The 22,101-nt window shown below is 43.6% G+C and overlaps 1 protein-coding gene across 1 annotated transcript; it reads left to right on the top strand.

The window, feature by feature from the left end:
* The first annotated feature begins 24 nt into the window (after nucleotides 1-24).
* Nucleotides 25-17,440, top strand: LOC149463246 (uncharacterized). The gene is made up of 3 exons (XM_089675672.1): nucleotides 25-151; nucleotides 1,732-1,799; nucleotides 15,692-17,440. Exons 2-3 carry the CDS (start codon nucleotides 1,760-1,762, stop codon nucleotides 16,294-16,296), a joined length of 645 nt encoding a protein of 214 aa, XP_089531798.1. The 5' UTR covers nucleotides 25-151; nucleotides 1,732-1,759; the 3' UTR covers nucleotides 16,297-17,440.
* The last annotated feature ends 4,661 nt before the right edge of the window (nucleotides 17,441-22,101 follow it).

Below are 22,101 nucleotides of genomic sequence, written 5' to 3'. Positions count from 1 at the left end.
TGATGCTGCCAGTGACCAATCAGAGCGCAGCTCACGGAGGAAGTCGTTAAACGGTGCGCAACAAGCTATTATGTGGCGGTTGGTGGAGATTCAGCGCCATCTAGCGAGCGATCGTGGTGTGGCAGCTGGATAGCAGGTTATCGTTGTAGAAGTAAGGTTTTATTTCTGCCTAAAGACTTTCTATGCTCAGCTATGGCATCTAAAGAAGTTCAATTGTTTCAGTTTTGTATACCAGACCCATTTTAATATGTTTTGTGTGATAATTATGTATGTAAAAATCAGTTCCCTAGTACTGCAGACTTTCATTGCCACCCTCTGCCTGGCCTTTGCTCATTTATGTCCTCAACGGGCATGTAAACCAACAATTACCTTTTAGTCTGGTAAATATGCCATTGAAAATGTACATCATGTATCAGAAATTTGTATGCAGTGCAACGCAAACCCCACCCCCGCTATATCATCGCATTGCAACATTCTGCAGTGCACAGACTTGAATGATGTCATTTTTTTGACACCAACAAAGTTAAAAAAAAAAGAAGAAATAATGTAAGCAGTATTATGCCTTGTAACAACCCCATCACCAGCCCTTGTACAAAGGACACCAGCCTAAAGCGTTTTCACATAGGGGTTAGTGTGAACAAATCGAAGGCCCCATCCACACCAGAGTGTTTTGTAGCTTGAAGCTCCAAAATGCTCAACACCTAAAATCCTATGTATTTCAGTGGTGGCTGTTCATTGATGAGTGTCCAGGCACTTATAGTTCAACGCCTGGCACTCCAAAAACTACATAAGTTATTTTTTCAGGCAGAACTGGGCATTTCTGGTCCTATAGACTTGAATGGGAATGTGTGTTTTTGTCAGATGTTTCTCAGGATTTTTTTAGGCTTGTGCTGGTACTGTAAAAAGCTGTGGTTTCAGTTAGGTCCTCCTTGGAGAGTGTGTACGGTAGATTGGTGTAAGTTCTGCCTCTCATATGGCGTATTTATTCTAACCTGCTTTAGGCATAGGAACCCAGAAAGAAATGGTTAAAGTAATGTAGAAATATAGGCAATTATGGGTTATGACCCCTATCAGTTTGTATTTTGCCATCTGTGTCCCATTGGGGAGATTTCCCTTCACTTCCTGTCCCACAGCCAAAACAGGAAGTGAGAGGAAATCCCTAAAAGTTATGTTAATCCCTTGGGGCCCTCCAGGTCACCAGTATTAGTGTCCCCATTGGAAGAGTTCCCCTCTATTACTTTTCTGGGGACATCCCCAAATTTGGGGTTTCTTTTACTTTCACTTTCGATGATACTGGTAAACAGGACAAATAGAGAGGGTGAATCTCCTGAACAGGGGCACAGACAGTAATAAAACCTGCTAGGGGTTCTAATCCTTCCCCACTATAACCAAAACTAAATAAAAGTTTTGTCTTTTGTTATACTTTAAGAATAGGCCACCCTGCAAAGTGTATAATCTGAATTTAATTAACATCCTAACCACAAATCCTAGGGGCTCATTGAGACAGATGATTAGTCCCATGCTCCATGTAGAGCTGTTGACAGAAGTATGTGCATCCACCTCGAAGCTGCATGTTACACCAACCTAATACATTACTACATAGCAAATTATATACCAGCAGATAATTATGACTATGTATTCCTTATACAGTATATTACAACCATTTATTCTGCTTTCTGACAAAATACCAATACCATCACTCTAACATCTTTACAATGTCTATACTTACAGGACTACGCCTTGTATTGTGGAGCCGCAGATGAACAAGAATACTGAATCTACATCTGTAGGACCTCTGGGTAATACACAGTTTGGTTCATATATAATCATATTAGTAATTATTATAACATGCACTATATTACCAAAAGTATTAGGACACCTCTCCAAATCATTAGATTCAGGTGTTCCAATCACCTCCATGGTATAAAATCAAGCACCTAGGCATGCAGACTGCTTCTACAAACATTTGTGAAAGAATGGGACGCTCTCAGGAGCTCAGTGAATTCAAGCTTGGTACCGTGATAGGTTGGCACCTGTGCAATAAGTCCATCCATGAAATTTCCTTGCTACTAAATATTCCACAGTCAACTGTTAGTGGTACTATAATAAAGTGGAAGCAACTGGGAACAACAGCAACTCAGCCACAAAGTGGTAGGCCACTTAAAATGACAGAGCAGGGTCAGCGCATGCTGAGTGCACAGTGCGCAGAAGTCGCCCACTATCTGCAGAGTTAATAGCTAAAGACCTCCAAACTTCGTGTGGCCTTCAGATAAAGCACAACAACAGTGCGTAGAGAGCTTCATGGAATTGGTTTCCATGGCCGAGCATCTGCATCCAAGCCTTACATCACCAAGTGCAATGTAAAGCACGCTGCCACTGGACTCTAGAGCAGTGGAGACATGTGCTCTAGAGTGATGAATCACACTTCTCTGTCTGGCAATCTGATGGACGTGTCTGGGTTTGTCGGTTGCCAGGAGAATGGTACTTGCCTGACTGCATTGTGCCAAGTGTAAACTTTTGGTGGATGGGGGATTATGGTGTGGGGTTGTTTTTCAAGGGTTGGGCTTGGCCCCTTAGCTCCAGTGAAGGGAACTCTTAAGGCGTCAGCATACCAAGACATTTTGGACAATTTCATGCTCCCAACTTTGTGGGAACAGGTTGGGGATGGCCCTTTTCTGTTCCAGCATGACTGCACACCAGTACACAAAGCAAGGTCCATAAAGACATGGATGAGTGAGTTTGGGGTGGCCCACCCAGTCCTGGCTTTAATGCAATAGAACACCTTTGCGATGTATTAAAGCGGAGATTGCGAGCCAGGCCTTCTCATCTGATATCAATGCCTGACCTCACAAATATGCTTCTGGAAGAATGGTCAAACATTCCCATAGACACACTCCTAAACCTTGTGGACAGCCTTCTCAGAAGAGTTGAAGCTGTTATAGATGCAAAGGGTGGGCCAACTCAATATTGAACCCTACGGACGAAGACTGGGATGCCATTCAAGTTCATGTGCATGTAAAGGCAGGTGGCCCAATACTTTTGGCATTATAGCATAAGTGTATAGGCTAATGCAGGTCCTACTGAAATGCTTGTTGTCATTCCATTACCCCCAAAAATAAATGGTCTACATCTTTTTCAGCATTTCTGGACCTAAACGTGACAAATCTGAGGTAGTCTTATGTAAATGGACGCAAGTCTGTTTACATCTGACTGCCCAGAGGTCTTATACGAGTCCAAAAAGCTAAAGTTTTTAAATGCAGTAGAAAACTGAATGGATACAGAAAAGTGATATCCATTCTGTTCTGCACCGATTCATTCGTGGAATGTTGAACTATAGGAAAAATTTAGTTTTTTCATTGTGCATAAAGTAAGGTAGGGTTACAACCAGTCAGATTTTTTTCACCATCTGTGTCTCATTTCAGAGATTTACTTTATTTCTTGTTCCATAACCAAACAGGAAGTGAGAGGAAATCCCTGCTAAATAAGGGAATCCCTTGGGGACCCCAGGTCACCAGAACTAGTGTCCCCATTGGAAGATTTCCCCTCTAATACTTTTCCGGAGACAACACAAACTTTGGGATTTTCTTTACTCTCACTTTCAATGATAATGGCAAACAGGACAAATACAGAGGGTGAATCTCCTTAATGGGGGCACAGAAAGCAATAAAAACTGACAGGGGTTCTAATCAATCTCCACTTTATTGAAAGTTCTGCCTTTAGCTATACTTTATTAGATTTCAGTGATGCCAAATTAGCTTACTTTGACCTGTGATAGAACTAAATACAAATGGGTACATAAGTTCTTGGGACAAGGACATTGCAGTAGTTGTCAGCATGGGGCTTTTAGCACCAAAAACACGTGAAAATGTTAACTTTTCCTTAAGCATTCTAACATGTAAGGTGCATGCATATTCCAGCCCTTTCATATCTGAAGTATAACTGAAGGAACAACTGCATTAGGATGTGCGTTGACCATGCTGTTTCATGGTGGAATTTGTTGGCATGTATGAACAGCCTATAGCAGGGTAAATCTTCACATTCCTTTGTCAGAAATTTCAGTTTGTCTCCAAGCTTGAGGCATGCAGCATGGCACTGCACAGGTTAAAGCTTAACTAATGTCCCAGTTTCAAAAACTTTGAGCAGGCAGGCTGTTTATTGCAGACCTACCTGCAAACTTACAGTCTTCTTTGGAATGTACACCTAATTTACATTTGGCACAGCACGAGGGATGACTGTTCTCCTATGCATGAACAGGCAGTGGCATCACTAGGGTTGGTAAGACCTGGTGCTGTTCAAACATGGTGTCACATAGCCCCCTGCCCAGGGGACACATACCATGTTTTGTTGCACCGGCATAGCTCTCCCCCCGTAGCCTGCCTCAGTGCTTTGTTCTACTGCTGCAAAGTGATAGCTGGAGCAGGAGAGCAGTAGACAATGGGCAGGCTAGTGCATCAGGCTCTCTCCTGTCAAGCCTGCCACAGTGCACTTGATGGTGTCACTCACACCCAGGGCTTTTTTTTTTTTTTATCAGAAAATAGGTGCAGGCACACAACCAGGCCCCCCCCCCCGCCCAGCAGGGGGGAGAACAGACCACATGAAAGGGAAGGGTAGAATAATGGGAGGACCTTACAAAGGCATTGTTAAATATCATGAGCGCATTATGTACAAGGTTCAGAAGTACTGTACACTACATATAGAGTGCAGGGTTCAGGAGTGTCATACAAACAGGGTGCAGGACTCAGGAGTGCGCTACGTACAGATTTCAGGACTCGGGTGCGCTATGTACAGAGCGCAGGGTTCAAAAGTGCGCTGCATACAGATTGCAGGACTCAAGGGTGCGCTATGTACAGAACACAGAGTTCACAAGTGCGCTCTGTACAAGGGGCAGGGTTCACAAGTGTGCTGTGTACAGGGGGCAGGGTTCACAAGTGCGCTGTGCACAGGGGGCAGGGTTCACAAGTGCGCTGTGCACAGGGGGCAGGGTTCACAAGTGCGCTGTGCACAGGGGGCAGGGTTCACAAGTGCGCTCTGTACAGAGGGCACGGTTCACAAGTGCGCTCTGTACAGGGAGCACGGTTCACAAGTGCGCTCTGTACAGGGAGCACGGTTCACAAGTGCGCTCTGTACAGGGAGCACGGTTCACAAGTGCGCTCTGTACAGGGAGCACGGTTCACAAGTGCGCTCTGTACAGGGAGCACGGTTCACAAGTGCGCTCTGTACAGGGAGCAGGGTTCACAAGTGCGCTCTGTACAGGGAGCAGGGTTCACAAGTGCGCTCTGTACAGGGAGCAGGGTTCACAAGTGCGCTCTGTACAGGGAGCAGGGTTCAGAAGTGCGCTCTGTACAGGGAGCAGGGTTCAGAAGTGCGCTCTGTATAGGGAGCAGGGTTCAGAAGTGCGCTCTGTACAGGGAGCAGGGTTCAGAAGTGCGCTCTGTACAGGGAGCAGGGTTCAGAAGTGCGCTCTGTACAGGGAGCAGGGTTCAGAAGTGCGCTCTGTACAGGGAGCAGGGTTCAGAAGTGCGCTCTGTACAGGGAGCAATGTTCAGAAGTGCTCTATGGTACAGGGAGCAATGTTCAGAAATGCGCTATGTACAGGGAGCAGGGTTCAGAAGTGCGCTATGTACAGGGAGCAGGGTTCAGGGGTGCGCTATGGTACAGGGAGCAATGTTCACAAGTGCGCTCTGTACAGGGGGCAGGGTTCACAAGTGCGCTCTGTACAGGGGGCAGGGTTCACAAGTGCGCTGTGTACAGGGGGCAGAGTTCACAAGTGCGCTCTGTACAGGGGGCAGGGTTCACAAGTGCGCAGGGTTCAGAAGTGCGCTCTGTACAGAGGGCACGGTTCACAAGTGCGCTCTGTACAGGGAGCAGGGTTCACAAGTGCGCTCTGTACAGGGAGCAGGGTTCACAAGTGCGCTCTGTACAGGGAGCAGGGTTCAGAAGTGCGCTCTGTACAGGGAGCAGGGTTCAGAAGTGCGCTCTGTACAGGGAGCAGGGTTCAGAAGTGCGCTCTGTACAGGGAGCAGGGTTCAGAAGTGCGCTCTGTACAGGGAGCAGGGTTCAGAAGTGCGCTCTGTACAGGGAGCAGGGTTCAGAAGTGCGCTCTGTACAGGGAGCAGGGTTCAGAAGTGCGCTCTGTACAGGGAGCAGGGTTCAGAAGTGCGCTCTGTACAGGGAGCAGGGTTCAGAAGTGCGCTCTGTACAGGGAGCAGGGTTCAGAAGTGCGCTCTGTACAGGGAGCAGGGTTCAGAAGTGCGCTATGGTACAGGGAGCAATGTTCAGAAGTGCTCTATGGTACAGGGAGCAATGTTCAGAAGTGCGCTATGTACAGGGAGCAGGGTTCAGAAGTGCGCTATGTACAGGGAGCAGGGTTCAGGGGTGCGCTATGGTACAGGGAGCAATGTTCACAAGTGCGCTCTGTACAGGGGGCAGGGTTCACAAGTGCGCTCTGTACAGGGGGCAGGGTTCACAAGTGCGCTGTGTACAGGGGGCAGGGTTCACAAGTGCACTCTGTACAGGGGGCAGGGTTCACAAGTGCGCTCTGTACAGGGAGCAGGGTTCACAAGTGCGCTATGTACAGGGCGCAGGGTTCACAAGTGCGCTGTGCACAGGGGGCAGGGTTCACAAGTGCGCTGTGCACAGGGGGCAGGGTTCACAAGTGCGCTCTGTACAGAGGGCACGGTTCACAAGTGCGCTCTGTACAGAGGGCACGGTTCACAAGTGCGCTCTGTAAAGAGAGCAGGGTTCACAAGTGCGCTCTGTACAGGGAGCAGGGTTCAGAAGTGCGCTCTGTACAGGGAGCAGGGTTCAGAAGTGCGCTATGTACAGGGAGCAGGGTTCAGAAGTGCGCTATGTACAGGGAGCAGGGTTCAGAAGTGCGCTATGTACAGGGAGCAGGGTTCAGGGGTGCGCTATGGTACAGGGAGCAATGTTCAGAAGTGCGCTCTGTACAGGGGGCAGGGTTCACAAGTGCGCTCTGTACAGGGGGCAGGGTTCACAAGTGCGCTGTGTACAGGGGGCAGAGTTCACAAGTGCGCTCTGTACAGGGGGCAGAGTTCACCAGTGCGCTATGTACAGGGCGCAGGGTTCAGAAGTGCGCTATGTACAGGGAGCAGGGTTCAGAAGTGCGCTATGTACAGGGAGCAGGGTTCAGAAGTGCGCTATGTACAGGGAGCAGGGTTCACAAGCGCGCTCTGTACAGGGAGCAGGGTTCAGAAGTGCGCTCTGTACAGGGAGCAGGGTTCAGAAGTGCGCTCTGTACAGGGAGCAGGGTTCAGAAGTGCGCTATGTACAGGGCGCAGGGTTCAGAAGTGCGCTATGTACAGGGCGCAGGGTTCAGAAGTGTGCTATGTACAGGGAGCAGGGTTCAGAAGTGCGCTATGTACAGGGTGCAGGGTTCAGAAGTGCGCTATGTACAAAGAGCAGGGTTCAGAAGTGCGCTATGTACAGGGGGCAAGGCTGTAGAGTTCGCTATGTACAGGGTGCAAAGTTAGGTACTGCATGCTTCACAGGCCACAAGAGAGGAGAGAGGTGCTGCTGCCAAAGAGCAGCTACAACTTACAGAGTGTGTGAAGTCTCCGTGCACAGGCTTCAGAAGGAGCTACTACCGCCGGGACAGTAGAGTGGGTGTGCTCAGCATCGGGAAAGGAGCGTGTCACCTGTACACACAGAAGCTTGGCTTCTGTGCGTGGAAGTGACAGCAGTGAGCAGCGGGTAAAGGGCTATCGCCGAAGGTGGCGGAACTCAGTTTCTGCACATTCTGGCAGATAAAAAGCCCTGGTGTCACCCCTCTGGCCAGTATCATCCGGGTGCGGGCTGCACCCCCATAGTGACGCCACTGTGGGCAGAAGTGAAGTCAGCCCCTGCAAGCCAATGAAGACCGCCACAGCCCAGCACACTGAAGAAGCCAGGTAGAAGAAGATGGCACTGACAAGGCACGCCGGACTGTTGAAGGAGAGGTAGGTATTGTGCACTTTAGCTCCTTTTTAATGCTTGATCTCTGATTGTGGTCTAAGGGCTCATTCACACTTGACTTATTTCTAAATCTTGCCAAACACCCCTATAGCGTTTGACAGGCGTTTGGGAAGCATTTTTAACGCTCCTCAAATGCTTCCTAAACGCCTTATGCGCGGTTTTGAGGCATTTGCCAAGGATTAAATCCACACCACAAATGCCTATAATGAAGTTAAATGGTATTAACGCCTTGCAACTGCCCCGCAAATGCCTGCTGGGCATTTGAGGAGCGGCACCATAGACTTGAATGGGAGGCTTCAACTCCTCCTGACTCGACATGAGGCATCAGTTTTGCCGTGACACTAACGCTTCAGTGTGAACAGCACTGTGTGTTGTCATGTGCAGAATTTTCATAGGTGTTTGAGAAGCGTTAAAAATGCTTCCCAAACGCCTGTCTGAAGTCTGCTGACAAAGCTAGTGTGAACGTAGCCTAAGACCTGACATTTTCTCTGATTAAACTACACAATCCCACAGTCTCTCAGTCTAACGTTCTGCAGGTAAAAGCTAGTGAGTAGATTTGACACAGACAGACAAAGTAATTAACAGAGAGATCACTCTTTCATCACGTTTGTGATGTAACACAGAAGAAATGGCAAGGCATGGATTGGACGCTGTGTGATCTGGAACAAGAAGTTACCCGTTTCTTTAGTGAATGGGGATATGCCAGGTAAATTAATATATGGACACAGGAAAGTCAATCAACCTTGCCACTACAAACTGCAGCTACAACTTGTGAGCCCATCATTACAAGGTAAGGCAAATAAACAGCATAGGGAAAAGAACTACACAGAAACCTAGTTAAAACAACAAGTGTATTTGAAAGTGTACAATGCATTTAACTATTAACACTTGAAACTGAGTGCCAATCAGATATATAAGGCATCAATAAATCAATTATTAAGTCCACTGACACCGATGCTGGGGGTTATTATTGCATTCACTGTCACCAATGCTTAGGGTTATTATTGAACACATGGACACGAATGTTGGGGGTTATTATTGAATGCACTGACAGCATTTTTGTGGATTACTATTACATGCACTGACACCAATGCTGGGGGTTATTACTGCGTCCACTCACACAAATGTTAAGGGTTATTATTGCATCCACTGACACCATAGCTGAGGGTTTTTATTGAATACGCGGACACGAATATATGGGGGGTTATTATAGAACTCACTGACAGCATTGTTGTGGGTTATTATTGCATGCACTGACACCAATGCTGGGGATTATTATTGCGTCCACTGAGACCAATGCTGGGGGTTATTATTGCACACACTGACACCAAAGTCTTCAGTGTGCATTGCGATGAGCTGCAAAAATTCAGTTGGACCGAAATTTGTAGGTGTTGAGGTGCAAAAAATGCTTAGCTATTGAGCAGCCCTTTGGAAGTGTTGGGGGCCGCACATGACGCCCAATATATTTTTCAAGTTCACCACTACTGCCTTCAATGAAAGCGTACTTAAATTGTACCTGGCTGTGTTTTTTGGACCTTTTTAAATTATTTTTGCATTGCAGCAGCAATCACTAGACATTTGTGGGTATTTACAGCAGAACTGATTGGGAAAGTGTGCAGAGTCTGGCGAGAGGAGTCACAAGGCACTCTAGCTACACTATAATATATAGACATAATCCTGAGCCCTACCCTATACGCATTTCATACATCTGATCGCGGTTCTCTGCAAGCCAGACTGTTTATGACAAACCTGTTACCACTGCACTTGTATGCTAATAGTAATATAATAAACGCTTTGGTTAGGAGTATATAATTAACAGTTGCTGGTTGCAAAGTAATCACTGTTTTTTATGAAAGAAAGAATGAAAAGCATATTTAAACCATGAGTTTATTAATTACAAAATGATTGTACATATCTGTTAGATTTTCACTTATGGCACAGTAAATAAAGCATATTGGTGTTGATTTACTAAAACTGGAGAGTGCAAAAAATCTAGTACAGCTGTGCATGGTAACCAGTCAGTTTCTAACTTCAGCTTGTTCAATTAAGCTTTGATGAAAAAAACCTGGAAGCTGATTGGTTTCTATGCAGAGCTGCACCAGATTTTGCACTCTCCAGTTTTAGTAAATCAGTCCCATTGTGTTGGTAAAAGACTGTGTGCTGTATATACTGTGAATGGCAAGTAGGTTTGAATTCCCAGGTTCTGTTAAACTATACTTTTCTAAGCCCCTCTGCAGTCTGGCTACACAACATTTGGCACAGTGTGCGCACACAGCCACAGGGACAGAATCAGCACCTGGATTATAGTGGCTCTTGTATCCAGACACACAAAACCCCATCCATTCCATACTCCATTCTGTGAGTACCCCATGGGGGGATTCCCTCACTTAGTAAAGGGGGATCACAGGTGCAGAGGGGTTTAGACAAAAGGGTGGAAAAACTATGCATTCTGCAAATGGGCTACAAGAAACTTAAAGTGCTCCTTAGAGTAATAGCGGTTCCCTTGTCCCAGAGCAATATGTTATCATGGCACCGGTCCCCTCCTCTAACTCTGGCTCCCTCTCAGACACACATCTTGCAGCCTATCTGAAAAAAGCAGATTTCCGGACAGCTCCATGTCAACACAGCTGGGTAAGGGTACTAGTCTATACCTAACAGCACCTGACTCCACAGCCAGAATATCCCATATGGGCACTAAGAGACTGGCTAAGTAAAAATAAGACTGTTTCCTGACAGCTCCATGTCAGCACAGCTGGGTAAGGGCCCTATCCCCCATGCTTCTAGGACCTAACTCATAAATTTGAGCCCACCTGCAGTCTCAGCGTTCCTCTTTTATCCTCCCATGTACAGGACCTAGGTGTGCTCCTCTACCTAGCTGGTCTAAAGGGCTGGCTGGCCATCCATGCATGTGGGTTTGGATCGTAGGATGGATTGTGTTCTCAGCGCTGCAGAGACCCACGATTCATGACTCCCCTTGTCACAACAAAACTGTATCTATGTAAACACAGCTCTGTTCTTCCTCCCTGACCGATGATCTGCAGGTGCTAGCAACCAACTGCTCGCCAGGGCTTGTAGATCGGTTTGTACTGTGACATTTCACAACAAGTGCAAAATCATGTGTGTATATGTAAAGTGATTTTGCACAGAAATGCCGCCCTGTAGCAGTAAAACTACTATAGGGCAGATGTTAACCTTGTGTTGATAACAGTTCCTGACCAGCAGTCGCAGCAGCATCCACCTGTTATAAGCCGCTTCAAATAACATGTGTAATGGGTATATTTTACTAGGTCTAATCTTGGGCACAACCCAAGCCAGAGTTTTTCTTCCTCAGGAGAAAATGGCTTCCTTGAAGTCTCACAACATGCAGATCCAGCAGGTTGCTTCCATGTGTGGGTTCTGGGCTTAATGGTGACCTCCTTCATGGCTGTTCCCTTTGCCTGGTTTCACTCCAGACTTCTTCAATCCAACATACTCACAATATCAAACAAGTAAATCCAATCCGTAAAATTTGCCTGATGCTTATATTCAGCCAAGGCTCTCCTTGACATAATGGATCACCAATTCTGCCCTGGAATTAAGAAAGTTGTTCCTTAACGTGTCTTTTAGGGATGGAGTTCACACAATCAACCCCTTCCCAGAGGAGTCAAAACTCCCCATCCCCATTCTGGAGTTGAGAGCCATCAAATGGTCTCTACAACAGTGGATCTACCTTCTGCAGGGTCACCTAGTCAGGGTGCATTCTGTCAATGCCACAGCAATGGCATATATAACCCATCAGGGGGCACAAGAAGTCAAGCTGTACTTAGAGAAACAAGTCTGCTACTCTCCTTGGCCAAACTATACATGTTGGTGTTTCTTGGGCTTTTCAACATCAAGCATTTGTGTCCCAGATTTGCAAGGCTTGCACCTGCTCCTGTGTTCACAAATTATCTAAGTCCTAATAGGTGGATGTTCAGGCCTTGACTGATGCAAGCACAGTGGTTATCTCAATGTTTTTGTTTTTTCTTAAAGAAGCTGGGGTTATTAAAAAAAATGAACATACATTACTCACTGCTATACTGCAACATCACTGTCAATCAGGCAGCTGGGTGCATCCAACAAAATGGTTGGAATTCTTCCAAAGCTTGGAGCAGCTCTGTAACATCAGGAGATAGTGGACTTTAGCCCACAGTCAGCTGATTCTGGGTCACAGGAGAACACAAGTATATACACTCCTTTGACCCGCAAGAGAAGTATGGTTAAAAAAAAAAAAAGCTTTGGCCATACTTCTCTTTTAACCCTTGGTTTTTCTTGTGGGCCTGTTAGCAATTCTTTCTTGCTATGTTGTTGCCCACCCTATCCGTTTTTTGGGGGCATATCCCATGATCTGTGTCTTCGATCACTTCTTTCTACTATTGTATGTTAAAAACTGGAGTCTTACAGCTTGGGCACAGTTATAGGAGTGTGCACTAGGGCCAACCTTAGCAAGTTTTTTGCCTGTGTCCAGTCACCTAAAAGGTAACTGCATATAACCCATGGTCCATGCATACAAATCCTTTGCTGTATTCCAAAATAGGAAAAGGCATGTCAAAATTCCTAGTTTTTTTTTATAGCTTAAGTCACAGAAATAGATATTTAGTTGGATAGGCATTGTACCAACAACCCCCCATTCTCATAGTCTACATTATAAACTAAATATGACTGCATAGTCCAGTAGGCACCATGTCACCCAGTGAACTGACAGACATGCCCCAACAAATCCCCTTTCTCTGCACATGACAAAAAAAAAAAACACTTGTGATGATGCATGTAGCCATTACTCACCAGCACACAGTACTGGAGTGGGAGAGCAATCAAGCATATTTTAAATCAATAAATTTTGATTATCTGTTCATTGAAAACTGATCACCAGTGAATGTTAACTATGGCTTTTGAAGGCCAATCCAAATACAACGCCTTGAAAAAGTATTCATACCCATTTTCCACATTTTGGCATGTTACAGCCAAAAATGTAAATGTACTTTTTGTGCTAGACCAACACAAAGTGGCACATACCATATTTTTCGCTCCATAAGACGCACTTTTTTCCCCCCAAAAAAGGGGGGAAAATGTCAGTGCGTCTTATGGAGCGAATATAAAGCGGCCGGTCCGGTATTTCTGCCGCCACCATGTCAGAATACCGGGCCGGCCGCTCAGCTGTTCTCTCCTGCAGGGCCTTACCTGTTCCTCGCTCCAGCGCTGCACAGTCTTCCCGCACTGGCTTCTGTGACAGCCAGGTGCCCACTGCGCATGTGCTGCGCTTTGTGAATGATCCGGTGTCTTCTGGGACACATGACAGGTCCCAGAAGGCGCCGGGCCATTCACAAAGCGCAGCGCTTCTCGCGCATGCGCAGTGGGCACCCGGCTGTCACAGAAGCCGGCCCGGGAAGAAGGAAGGAAGGAAGGACATCTCCGCGGAAGTGGGAGCGGGTACCTGTCAAATTCAGGTACCCGCTCCCCCTCCCTCCCCAAAGGTCAGCAGTCTCTGGTCATCCCCTGCACTGTGTCCGCAGTCTCTGGTCATCCCCTGCACTGTGTCCGCAGTCTCTGGTCATCCCCTGCACTGTGTCCGCAGTCTCTGGTCATCCCCTGCGCTGTGTCCGCAGTCTCTGGTCATCCCCTGCACTGTGTCCGCAGTCTCTGGTCATCTCCTGTACTGTGTCCGCAGTCTCTGGTCATCCCCTGTACTGTGTCCGCAGTCTCTGGTCATCCCCTGTACTGTGTCCGCAGTCTCTGGTCATCTTCTGTACTGTGTCCGCAGTCTCTGGTCATCTTCTGTACTGTGTCCGCAGTCTCTGGTCATCTCCTGTACTGTGTCCGCAGTCTCTGGTCATCCCCTGTACTGTGTCCGCAGTCTCTGGTCATCCCCTGTACTGTGTCTGCAGTCCATTGGTTCAGAATATTTTTTTTTCTTGTTTTTCCCCTCTAAAACCTAGGTGCGTCTTATGGTCAGGTGCGTCTTATGGAGCAAAAAATACGGTAATTGGGAAGTGGAAGGAAAATGATAAATGGTTTTCAAAATTTTTTACAAATACATATCTAAAAAATGTGACGTGCATTTGTATTCAGCTCCCCTTCTACTTTGTAGAACCACCTTTCGCTGCAATTACAGCTGCAAGTCTTTTTGGATATGTCTCTACCAGCTTTGCACATCTAGAGAGTGACATTTTTACCCATTCTTCTTTGCAGAATAGCTCAAGCTCTGTCAAATTGGATGGAGAGCGTTTGTGAACAGCAATTTTCAAGTCTTGCCACAGATTATCAATTGGATTTAGGTCTAGACGCTGACTGGGCCATTCTAACACATGAATATGCTTTGATCTAAACCATTCCATTGTAGCTCTGGCTGTGTGTTTAAGGTCATTGTCCTACTGGAAGGCGAACCTCCACCCCAGTCTCAAGTCTTTTGCAGATTAACAGGTTTTAACCCTATATTTGGCTCTATCCATCAACTCTGAACAGCTTCCCTATCCCTGAAAAGCATCCCCACAACATGCTGCTGCTACCACCATTTTTCACGGTGGGGATGGTGTGTTCAGGGTGATGTGCAGTGTTAGTTTTTTGCCACACATAGTATTTTGCTTTTAGGCCAAAAAGTTCAATTTTGGTCTCATATGACCAGAGCACCTTTTTTCATATGTTTGCTGTGTCCCCCAAATGGCTTCTCGCAAACTGCAAAGGGGACTTCTTATGGCTTTCTTTCAAAAATGGCTTTTTTCTTGCCACACTTCCAATGGCTTCTTTCAAAAATGGCTTTCTTCTTGCCACACTTCCATAAAGGCCAGATTTATGGATTGCACGTCTAATAGTTGTCCTGTGGATAGATTTTCCCACCTGAGCTGTGGATGTCTGCAACTCCTTCATAGTTACCATGGGCCTCTTGGCTGCTTCTCTGATTAATGCTCTCCTTGCCTGGCCTGTCAATTTAGGTGGCCAGCCATGTCTTGGTAGGTTTGCAAATGTGCCATACTCTTTCCATTTTTGGATGACGGATTGAACAGTGCTCCATAAGATGTTCAAAATTTGAATTTTTTTTTGTTTTTTAACCTAACCCTGCTTTAAACTTCTCCACAACTTTATCCCTGACCTGTCCAGTGTGTTCCTTGGTCTTCATGATGCAGTTTGTTCACTAATGTTCTCTATCCTCTGAGGGCTTCACAGAACAGGTGTATTCATACTGAGATTAAATTACACAGGTGGAATCTATTTACTAATTGGGTGACTTCTGAAGGCAATTGGTTCCACTAGGGTATCAGAGTAAAGGGGGCTGAATACAAATGCACACTTTTCAGATATTTGTAAAATATTTTGAAAGCCATTTATCATTTTCCTTCCACTTCAAAATTATGTGCCACTTTGTGTTGGTCTATCACATAAAATCCCACTAAAATACATTTACTTTTTTGGTTGTAACATGACAAGATATGGAAAATGTTAAGGGGTATGCATACTTTAAGGCACTGTATGTATGAATTACTTGCCAATCAAATCTACGATCTGTCTGTTACAAAAAGCTGCATGTATGGCCTGAATTATTCTTAAGGCGACTCCTCACTCTAGCTAAAGAGTCAGACATAGACCATGTAAATAATGGATAAAGGCACACACATAAAAGCTTTTGAAAGTAAGCCTTCACAATTAGAATACCAAGACAAAATTATGACTGGTTCTTTTTAAAGGATTCCCCTTCATTTGTCTGTAGGTCCTGAGCAGAAGATGAAGCCTTGTGGAAAATCCCAGTGTCAATCTAAGTTATTGGAAGAATTAAGCTCAACATCTAAGTCACATGTTCAGAAAACCAAGAGATCTCAAGAGGTTGACATTCAACCAGATGAAGTAAACCAAGAACTAAATGAGGAAGAGAGCAATTATTTTAACCAAAACCCATATGTGCAGCAATATTACACAGGGTATGTAAATATGCATCATGTGCTGGATGGGAACTTAGCAGCAATTCATTCAGAGCTACACTATATGAGCAGAGGAGTGTATAGGCTTACTAGTGGCATGAAAGAATGCTCAGACACTATGGATTTCTATGTAAGAAGAATGCTGTCTCTCCAGAAAGAAATGCTTTATGCTCTTGATAAAACAAATAGTTCCCTTCAAAATGCAGTTCACCTTCTTCGCAAGATCAAAGAAAACCAAGAGAAAAAACCTCAAGGTTCTTCCAGTGCTACACAGCATACAGAGCAAAATAAGGAGTCAGATGGAGCCAATATACGGCAGAAAGAACAAAAAAATCACCATAGATCTCGATCTGAGGATCGCAGTACAAAGCGCCATAGAAGATACAAAGAAAAATAAACTAAATATTTGTAACGTGCAGAATTTAAATACACAACAGCCAATTACAAATGAAAGGTAATAGTTATCATTGAAAAGTTCAAAGAACGTTCCAGTGTCCTTTGCTTAGCTTTCAACAGGATACATGCCAAGTACATATTTTGCCTTACGAAACGATATGTGGGGGTATAATTTGTGCTTTGTGCTGTTAAATGTAAATCAAAATTTTAAACACCATTATCTACATATTTAACCTCAGTAGTGTTTTAAGTAGTAGGAGGGTCAGCATAACAGCCAGGTAACTTGTATTTTTAGAAGGGGTGGTGAGCAGTGGCAGCCTCAAAATCGCATTCATGATGACTTTCCTTTAAAGTTACACCACCCACATTGGTAAAGTCAGTTATTGGTGAACTTCTATGTACCTAATTCCCCACTGTTTTCTTAACTCCCTCTGGAGCTCCAGTGGAAAGATATTCTTACTGGTCAATTTGCCCCAAGACAGAAAGTTACTTTCCTGCTGGGTAGACTGCCTCATTAAAGGGCCACTCACTGAGTGAAGTACTGTATATGTAACTGTGTTAGTGTAGTAAAGAAAATAAAATGCAAAGAGAGAGAAAAAAAAATTGATGCTTTGTATCTGTAAATATAATTCAAAATGGAGGAAGACATGTCTCCTGGATTAGGGATAGATTGGGGCAGCACCCTGCTGTGATTCCTACATGTAAACCCCCTCCTCTTTTTTTGTTCTTATTGCTCTATTCATATTCTTTTTTGTACCCTTTTACGCAACCTACTTTATTTTCCTTTTGACTCTCCTTCTCCTGTCCATTATAGATAGACATTCTTCATTGTATTTAATGGGTTTACTAGATAGGATTAAAGGTTTACAACCCTTTTGTTGGCCAATCAAATTGGTTCTCTGAGAAAGGATGACTCTTATATGGCATCAACTCCACTATGTTTACCTGTACCCTACAACCAATCTCCTTGCTACCCTGATATAATGAACCCTTGTATGTATGTTTTCCACAACCCAATTCTATCTGGATATCAGTAGCATAGATGTAGAACTCAGGGAACCATGTTTGATGGTTGTTTTGACTTTGTATACTTGTTATTAGCTTCTGATGGGCTTACTTGTATAATAAACCCTAATCAAATTGTTGATGGTTTGTACCTTTTATATTTTTTCTGAAAATAGCCTCTTTACACTGGCTGGAGCTTTAAATGGGCCACGACTTTTGTTGCTGGCAGAAGGGTCACTTGATCTTGCTGCAATGTGATTATTTGCACAGTGCTGACATCATTGGGGTTTGCGCCTACTGGCTCCTGATCATCATTAGTTGACCGTGAGCTGTTGGTGACAGTTTGGTCATGGCTGTGGGGATGCCAATGGAGCACGCCCCAGAACAAGAAAGAAATGCAGATATGCAATGCCTGGGTGCTAAACTGCATCTACCTTGCTGCTGCAAATATGCATATAGCTAAAGACTTTCACATCATTGTGATCTCCAGTACATACAAGGCCCTAAAAATATCACATGCATCATTGCCTGTATGCTTTTAAAATCACATTTTCCATTTAAGGAACCACTTAAGTAACTGCATGTCGCTGGCCTCTTCCAGGTACAGGACACGTGCACTCCCTCTCACCAACTCCCGCTGTGATTAGACATAGCAGGATTTTGTCAGCAGGTCCTGGCCAATGATTCATGTGATTCATGTGATTCATGGCCAGTACCGGCTGATCAGCTGTGTCCAATCACAGCCAACACAGGGCACTGTACAAAGGAAACAATCTGTTTCTTCTCCCTGCAAAGCAAGGGGAAGGAACAAAGATTTTTAGTAAAATGCAGCACATAATACACACATTAACACTTATTAGGCCCACATTTAACCCCTCAATTACCACAAGATATTAACCTCTGATGTTAACCTCTTCCCACCCAGTGTCATTAGTACAGCGACGGTGTATAGTATTATCAATAATAACTGTATTAGCGTCACTGATGATGTCAGTGTCAGTCTACCTTCCACGCAGTGTCAGATTGCTCACCGCACTATCACAGTCCCACTATATATACACACACACACACACACACACACACACACACACACACACCATACATTGTAGACACTATAACTTTTACACAGACTAATCAATATACTCTTATTGGGATTTGTTTTGCTACCAAACACATGTAGCAGAATACAGTTTGGCCTAAATTTATAAAGAAATTAGATTTGTAAAAAACTTATTGGATATGTTTTATAGCAGAAAGCAAAAAATATTTTTTATTTTTTTTTTTTAACAATTTTCAGTCTTTTTTCGTTTATAGAATAAAAAATAAGAAACCCAGTGGCGATCGAATACCACCAAAAAAAGCTCTATTTGTATGAAAAAAAACTGAATTATATAAATTTTGTTTGGGTACAGAATTGCATGACTGCACAATTGCCAGTTAAAGTAGTGCACTGCTAAATAGCAAAAAAAATCATGAAGGTCATGAAGGGGGTAAAACCTTCCGGAGCTGAAGAGGTTAACATAGGTGTGCTATTACTACAAAGCAATGACAGCAAGTCTGGTTAGTGTTGTTTATAAGCAATATTAAAATAAAAAGTGAATGAACCCAAATGTTTATAACCAAATTTATTTTGTAACATTGCATTGACCATTTACATATTTTCATTTTAAGATAGTTTGGAGTTTCTGTAAAAATGTTTATGAAATTAGATACAGCCTTTGTAATTACAAAGCAGTTCATTTACTTGCTGGCTCCAGGTATTTTGGATTTTTTGTAACTTATATTACACCATTACAACATGAACAGTAAAATACGACCAGAACAAAAAGAAAGAAAACGAAAAATGCATAAAAATTAATCACTTTAAAATAATCCAGTTTCTGTCCATTACAATCATTTTCTAATGATCAGCATTTATTTAAAAACTCATTTAACTCGAGTTATGATCAAACTGTAATGTTTAATTTTTGGTTTTAGCAGAAACAGAACAGATCACTTACTGAATATCATAAATATCAGAGATCATCCAGTTTTATCCAGTTACAATATAAGTATTTATATTGTCCACTATATTGTCTAAATGACAGTTAAGAGTCATCTTGAATACCATGTTCAACTGTTTTTTTATGGATTTACAACAATTTTGTCTTGCAACATAATACCTAGGGTCCACAACACTAAAGGTCTGCGAACCTTTGGCCTCATCGGTAAACACAACCAATTTAGTCTTTTTTGTAAGGGACAGACTTAGGCGGGCCATACATGGATTGATATTCGGCTGGCTCAGCAGCGACCAGTTAAATTCAACTGCTGTACGGCTACCCTGCCCATACTTGCACAGAAGTTGATCGGTAGATCCAATACAACTGCCCTGTTGGATTCTTGCCACTTGACTAGCACTGCCGGCTATAGACAGAAATGCTGATCAGTGTATTCTGACAGCCGGTAAGTTTCCCCACTGTCAGAATACAATAGCGCAGTGGGGAGGATTCCCACATCCATCCTGAATGGGTGGATGGGAGAATGTCTCTTCTATGCCCAACTTTATGTGGACTAAAGAAAGTATACCACAAGTGTGCCAAAGTGTTGCAGTGACTGGTGGGCATGGTGAAAAATGAGAGTTCCTAAATGAATGTTTATTTTGGATACATCTTTTCATATCTTCCAGCTTTCTTTGTGGGTACTGGCATTAGTTCACGTTGACTTCTAAAGGAAGTCAGTACTGGAAGGCTTCACTCTGCCAAAGTCTGTTATTGCAGGTCTGAACAGGGAGCTACACGATGCCCCATTTATTTCACTGACTGCATGTCCAAATCTGATCAATGTCTGAATGATGAAGCATTGCCACTAAGAGAAAACGTCATTATTGGCCCGGGGCAAATCACCCACCATCCCAGTTCTCCCCTTGCTCACAAAGGCCAACAAATTTTGAGACTCTGTTAGAAGCAAGTGGATATTAGAAAACAATTAAATACTCTGGTAAGCATATTAGATTTTATATATATATATATATATATATATATACACACATACATATATACACTTTCTTTTAGTTACTCATATATGACTTTGTGACTTGAATGGAATAGCGCACAATAAACCCATCACAAATCTCACCAAAGCAAACTAAGTAAACTGAGAAATGTTCAGGAGCTACAAAGATACCTACAGCTCGACTAATATCCTGATAATTTTTTTATCCTGTAAAAGTCAAGCTGGATCCAAGGCATATGCCAGTCTTCCCTGTTGGTCAACAAGACCAACAAGTACATTGAAGGATCAATAAAAAGGTAGGAAGGGGCAAGGTAAGGCTCAGTTTTACAGGAAAAGTTTAAAATATCATATAATTTCAACTGCTTAGCTCTCTGGATCAAATAGTTTGTTTACTGAAAGTAATCTCAGCTTATGTGTTTTTTATCATATAGTGTCTATTAAAAAAGTGTTCATCTTGACAAAGAAAACTGGATAAAAATGGGTTCATAACAAAATGCAGAGCTCTGCAAAGTGATTCAAATGACAAAAAAAACCCACAACATAACTGACTTTATAAGTATACACCCCCTTAGTAGATGCACCTTTGACAGCCATTACAGCCTGATGTATTTATCAGTCTATATCAGCTTCGAACAGCTTGCGTTTTTACATATTCCCGTGCAAAATTCCTCAGGCTCGGTCTCGCTTTGTGGGGGTTTTTTAAGACCAGCTACAAATTCTCTATTGGATTAAGATCTGAGCTCTGCCTTGACCATTTCTGATTGTCAACCTTATTGTTTTCGATCCATTCTTGGGTAGCAGCCCGCCTTGGCTTTATGATCAGAGTCATTGGAGTTGATATACTAATGGCAAATAGGCTGTTCACTTTGCAATTAATATTCTCTTTGCTAGGGAATTTTCCTTAACTTAGTGAATGTGGTTAAATTTCACTTTGCAAGGAATACCCAATCACATGCAAGGAAACTTTAAAATAAAATTATTGTTGCATTTACATGATTGGATGATGGAAGTCAGTGGTGCTTTACCTCATTCACTAAATGGAGAGAAATTTCCCTTGAAAACTGAACAGCTTATTTGCCTTTTGTAAATCAACCTCAAGGACTGAACATAAAGCCAAAACTATGAAAGAATGGTTTAAAAATAATGTGACCAAAGATCCATTATCTCCTGCGCTCAAGGACTCAGATCAAACAGGCGTTAGTGACAAGCAGCGTGTTTGTGTATTCATCCACTGGTGATCAGAGGTTGTGCAGCTCTATCATGAAGCTGGGGAAGCTTAATAAAACTGTAGAGGAAGATGAAAGAAAGAGCGCACAAACCTTGCGCATTACCTCAATAAATAGTGACTAATTTTATTAATAAGGAAATATGCTCACAAAATGATTGTATAACAGGCATATGTAACCATAATCCAAACAGGGTTACAGGTAAATCAAAAAGGGGGAAGGGGGAATGAAGGCTAACGCGTTTCGAAGGGTGCTCCCTTCTTCATCAGAGCTGGGTTTGGCAGATAGAAACTGAGGTATGGCAGAGTTCCCATGGCAAGGAGATATTCAGCCACTGAGTGTCAGTATTACAGCAGTTCCCTGTTTGGATTATGGTTACTTATGCCTGTTATACAATCATTTTGTGAGTATATTTCCTTATTAATAAAATTAGTCACTATTTGAGGTAATGCGCAAGGTTTGTGCGCTCTTTTTTTCATCTTCCTCTACAGTTAAAAATAATGTGTCCTGGAATGGCTTAATCCAATAGAGAATCTGTGTCTCGACTTGCAAAGTGAACATCCTATTTGTCTTTAGTAAAT

Source organism: Staurois parvus, unplaced genomic scaffold, assembly GCF_062004578.1.
Source record: "Staurois parvus isolate SC_StPar_1 unplaced genomic scaffold, SC_StPar_1.0 ptg000155l, whole genome shotgun sequence".
Classification (NCBI taxonomy): domain Eukaryota; kingdom Metazoa; phylum Chordata; class Amphibia; order Anura; family Ranidae; genus Staurois; species Staurois parvus.
The sequence above is the reverse complement of the archived record's forward strand: the minus strand, read 5'-3'. Positions and strand labels throughout refer to the sequence as shown.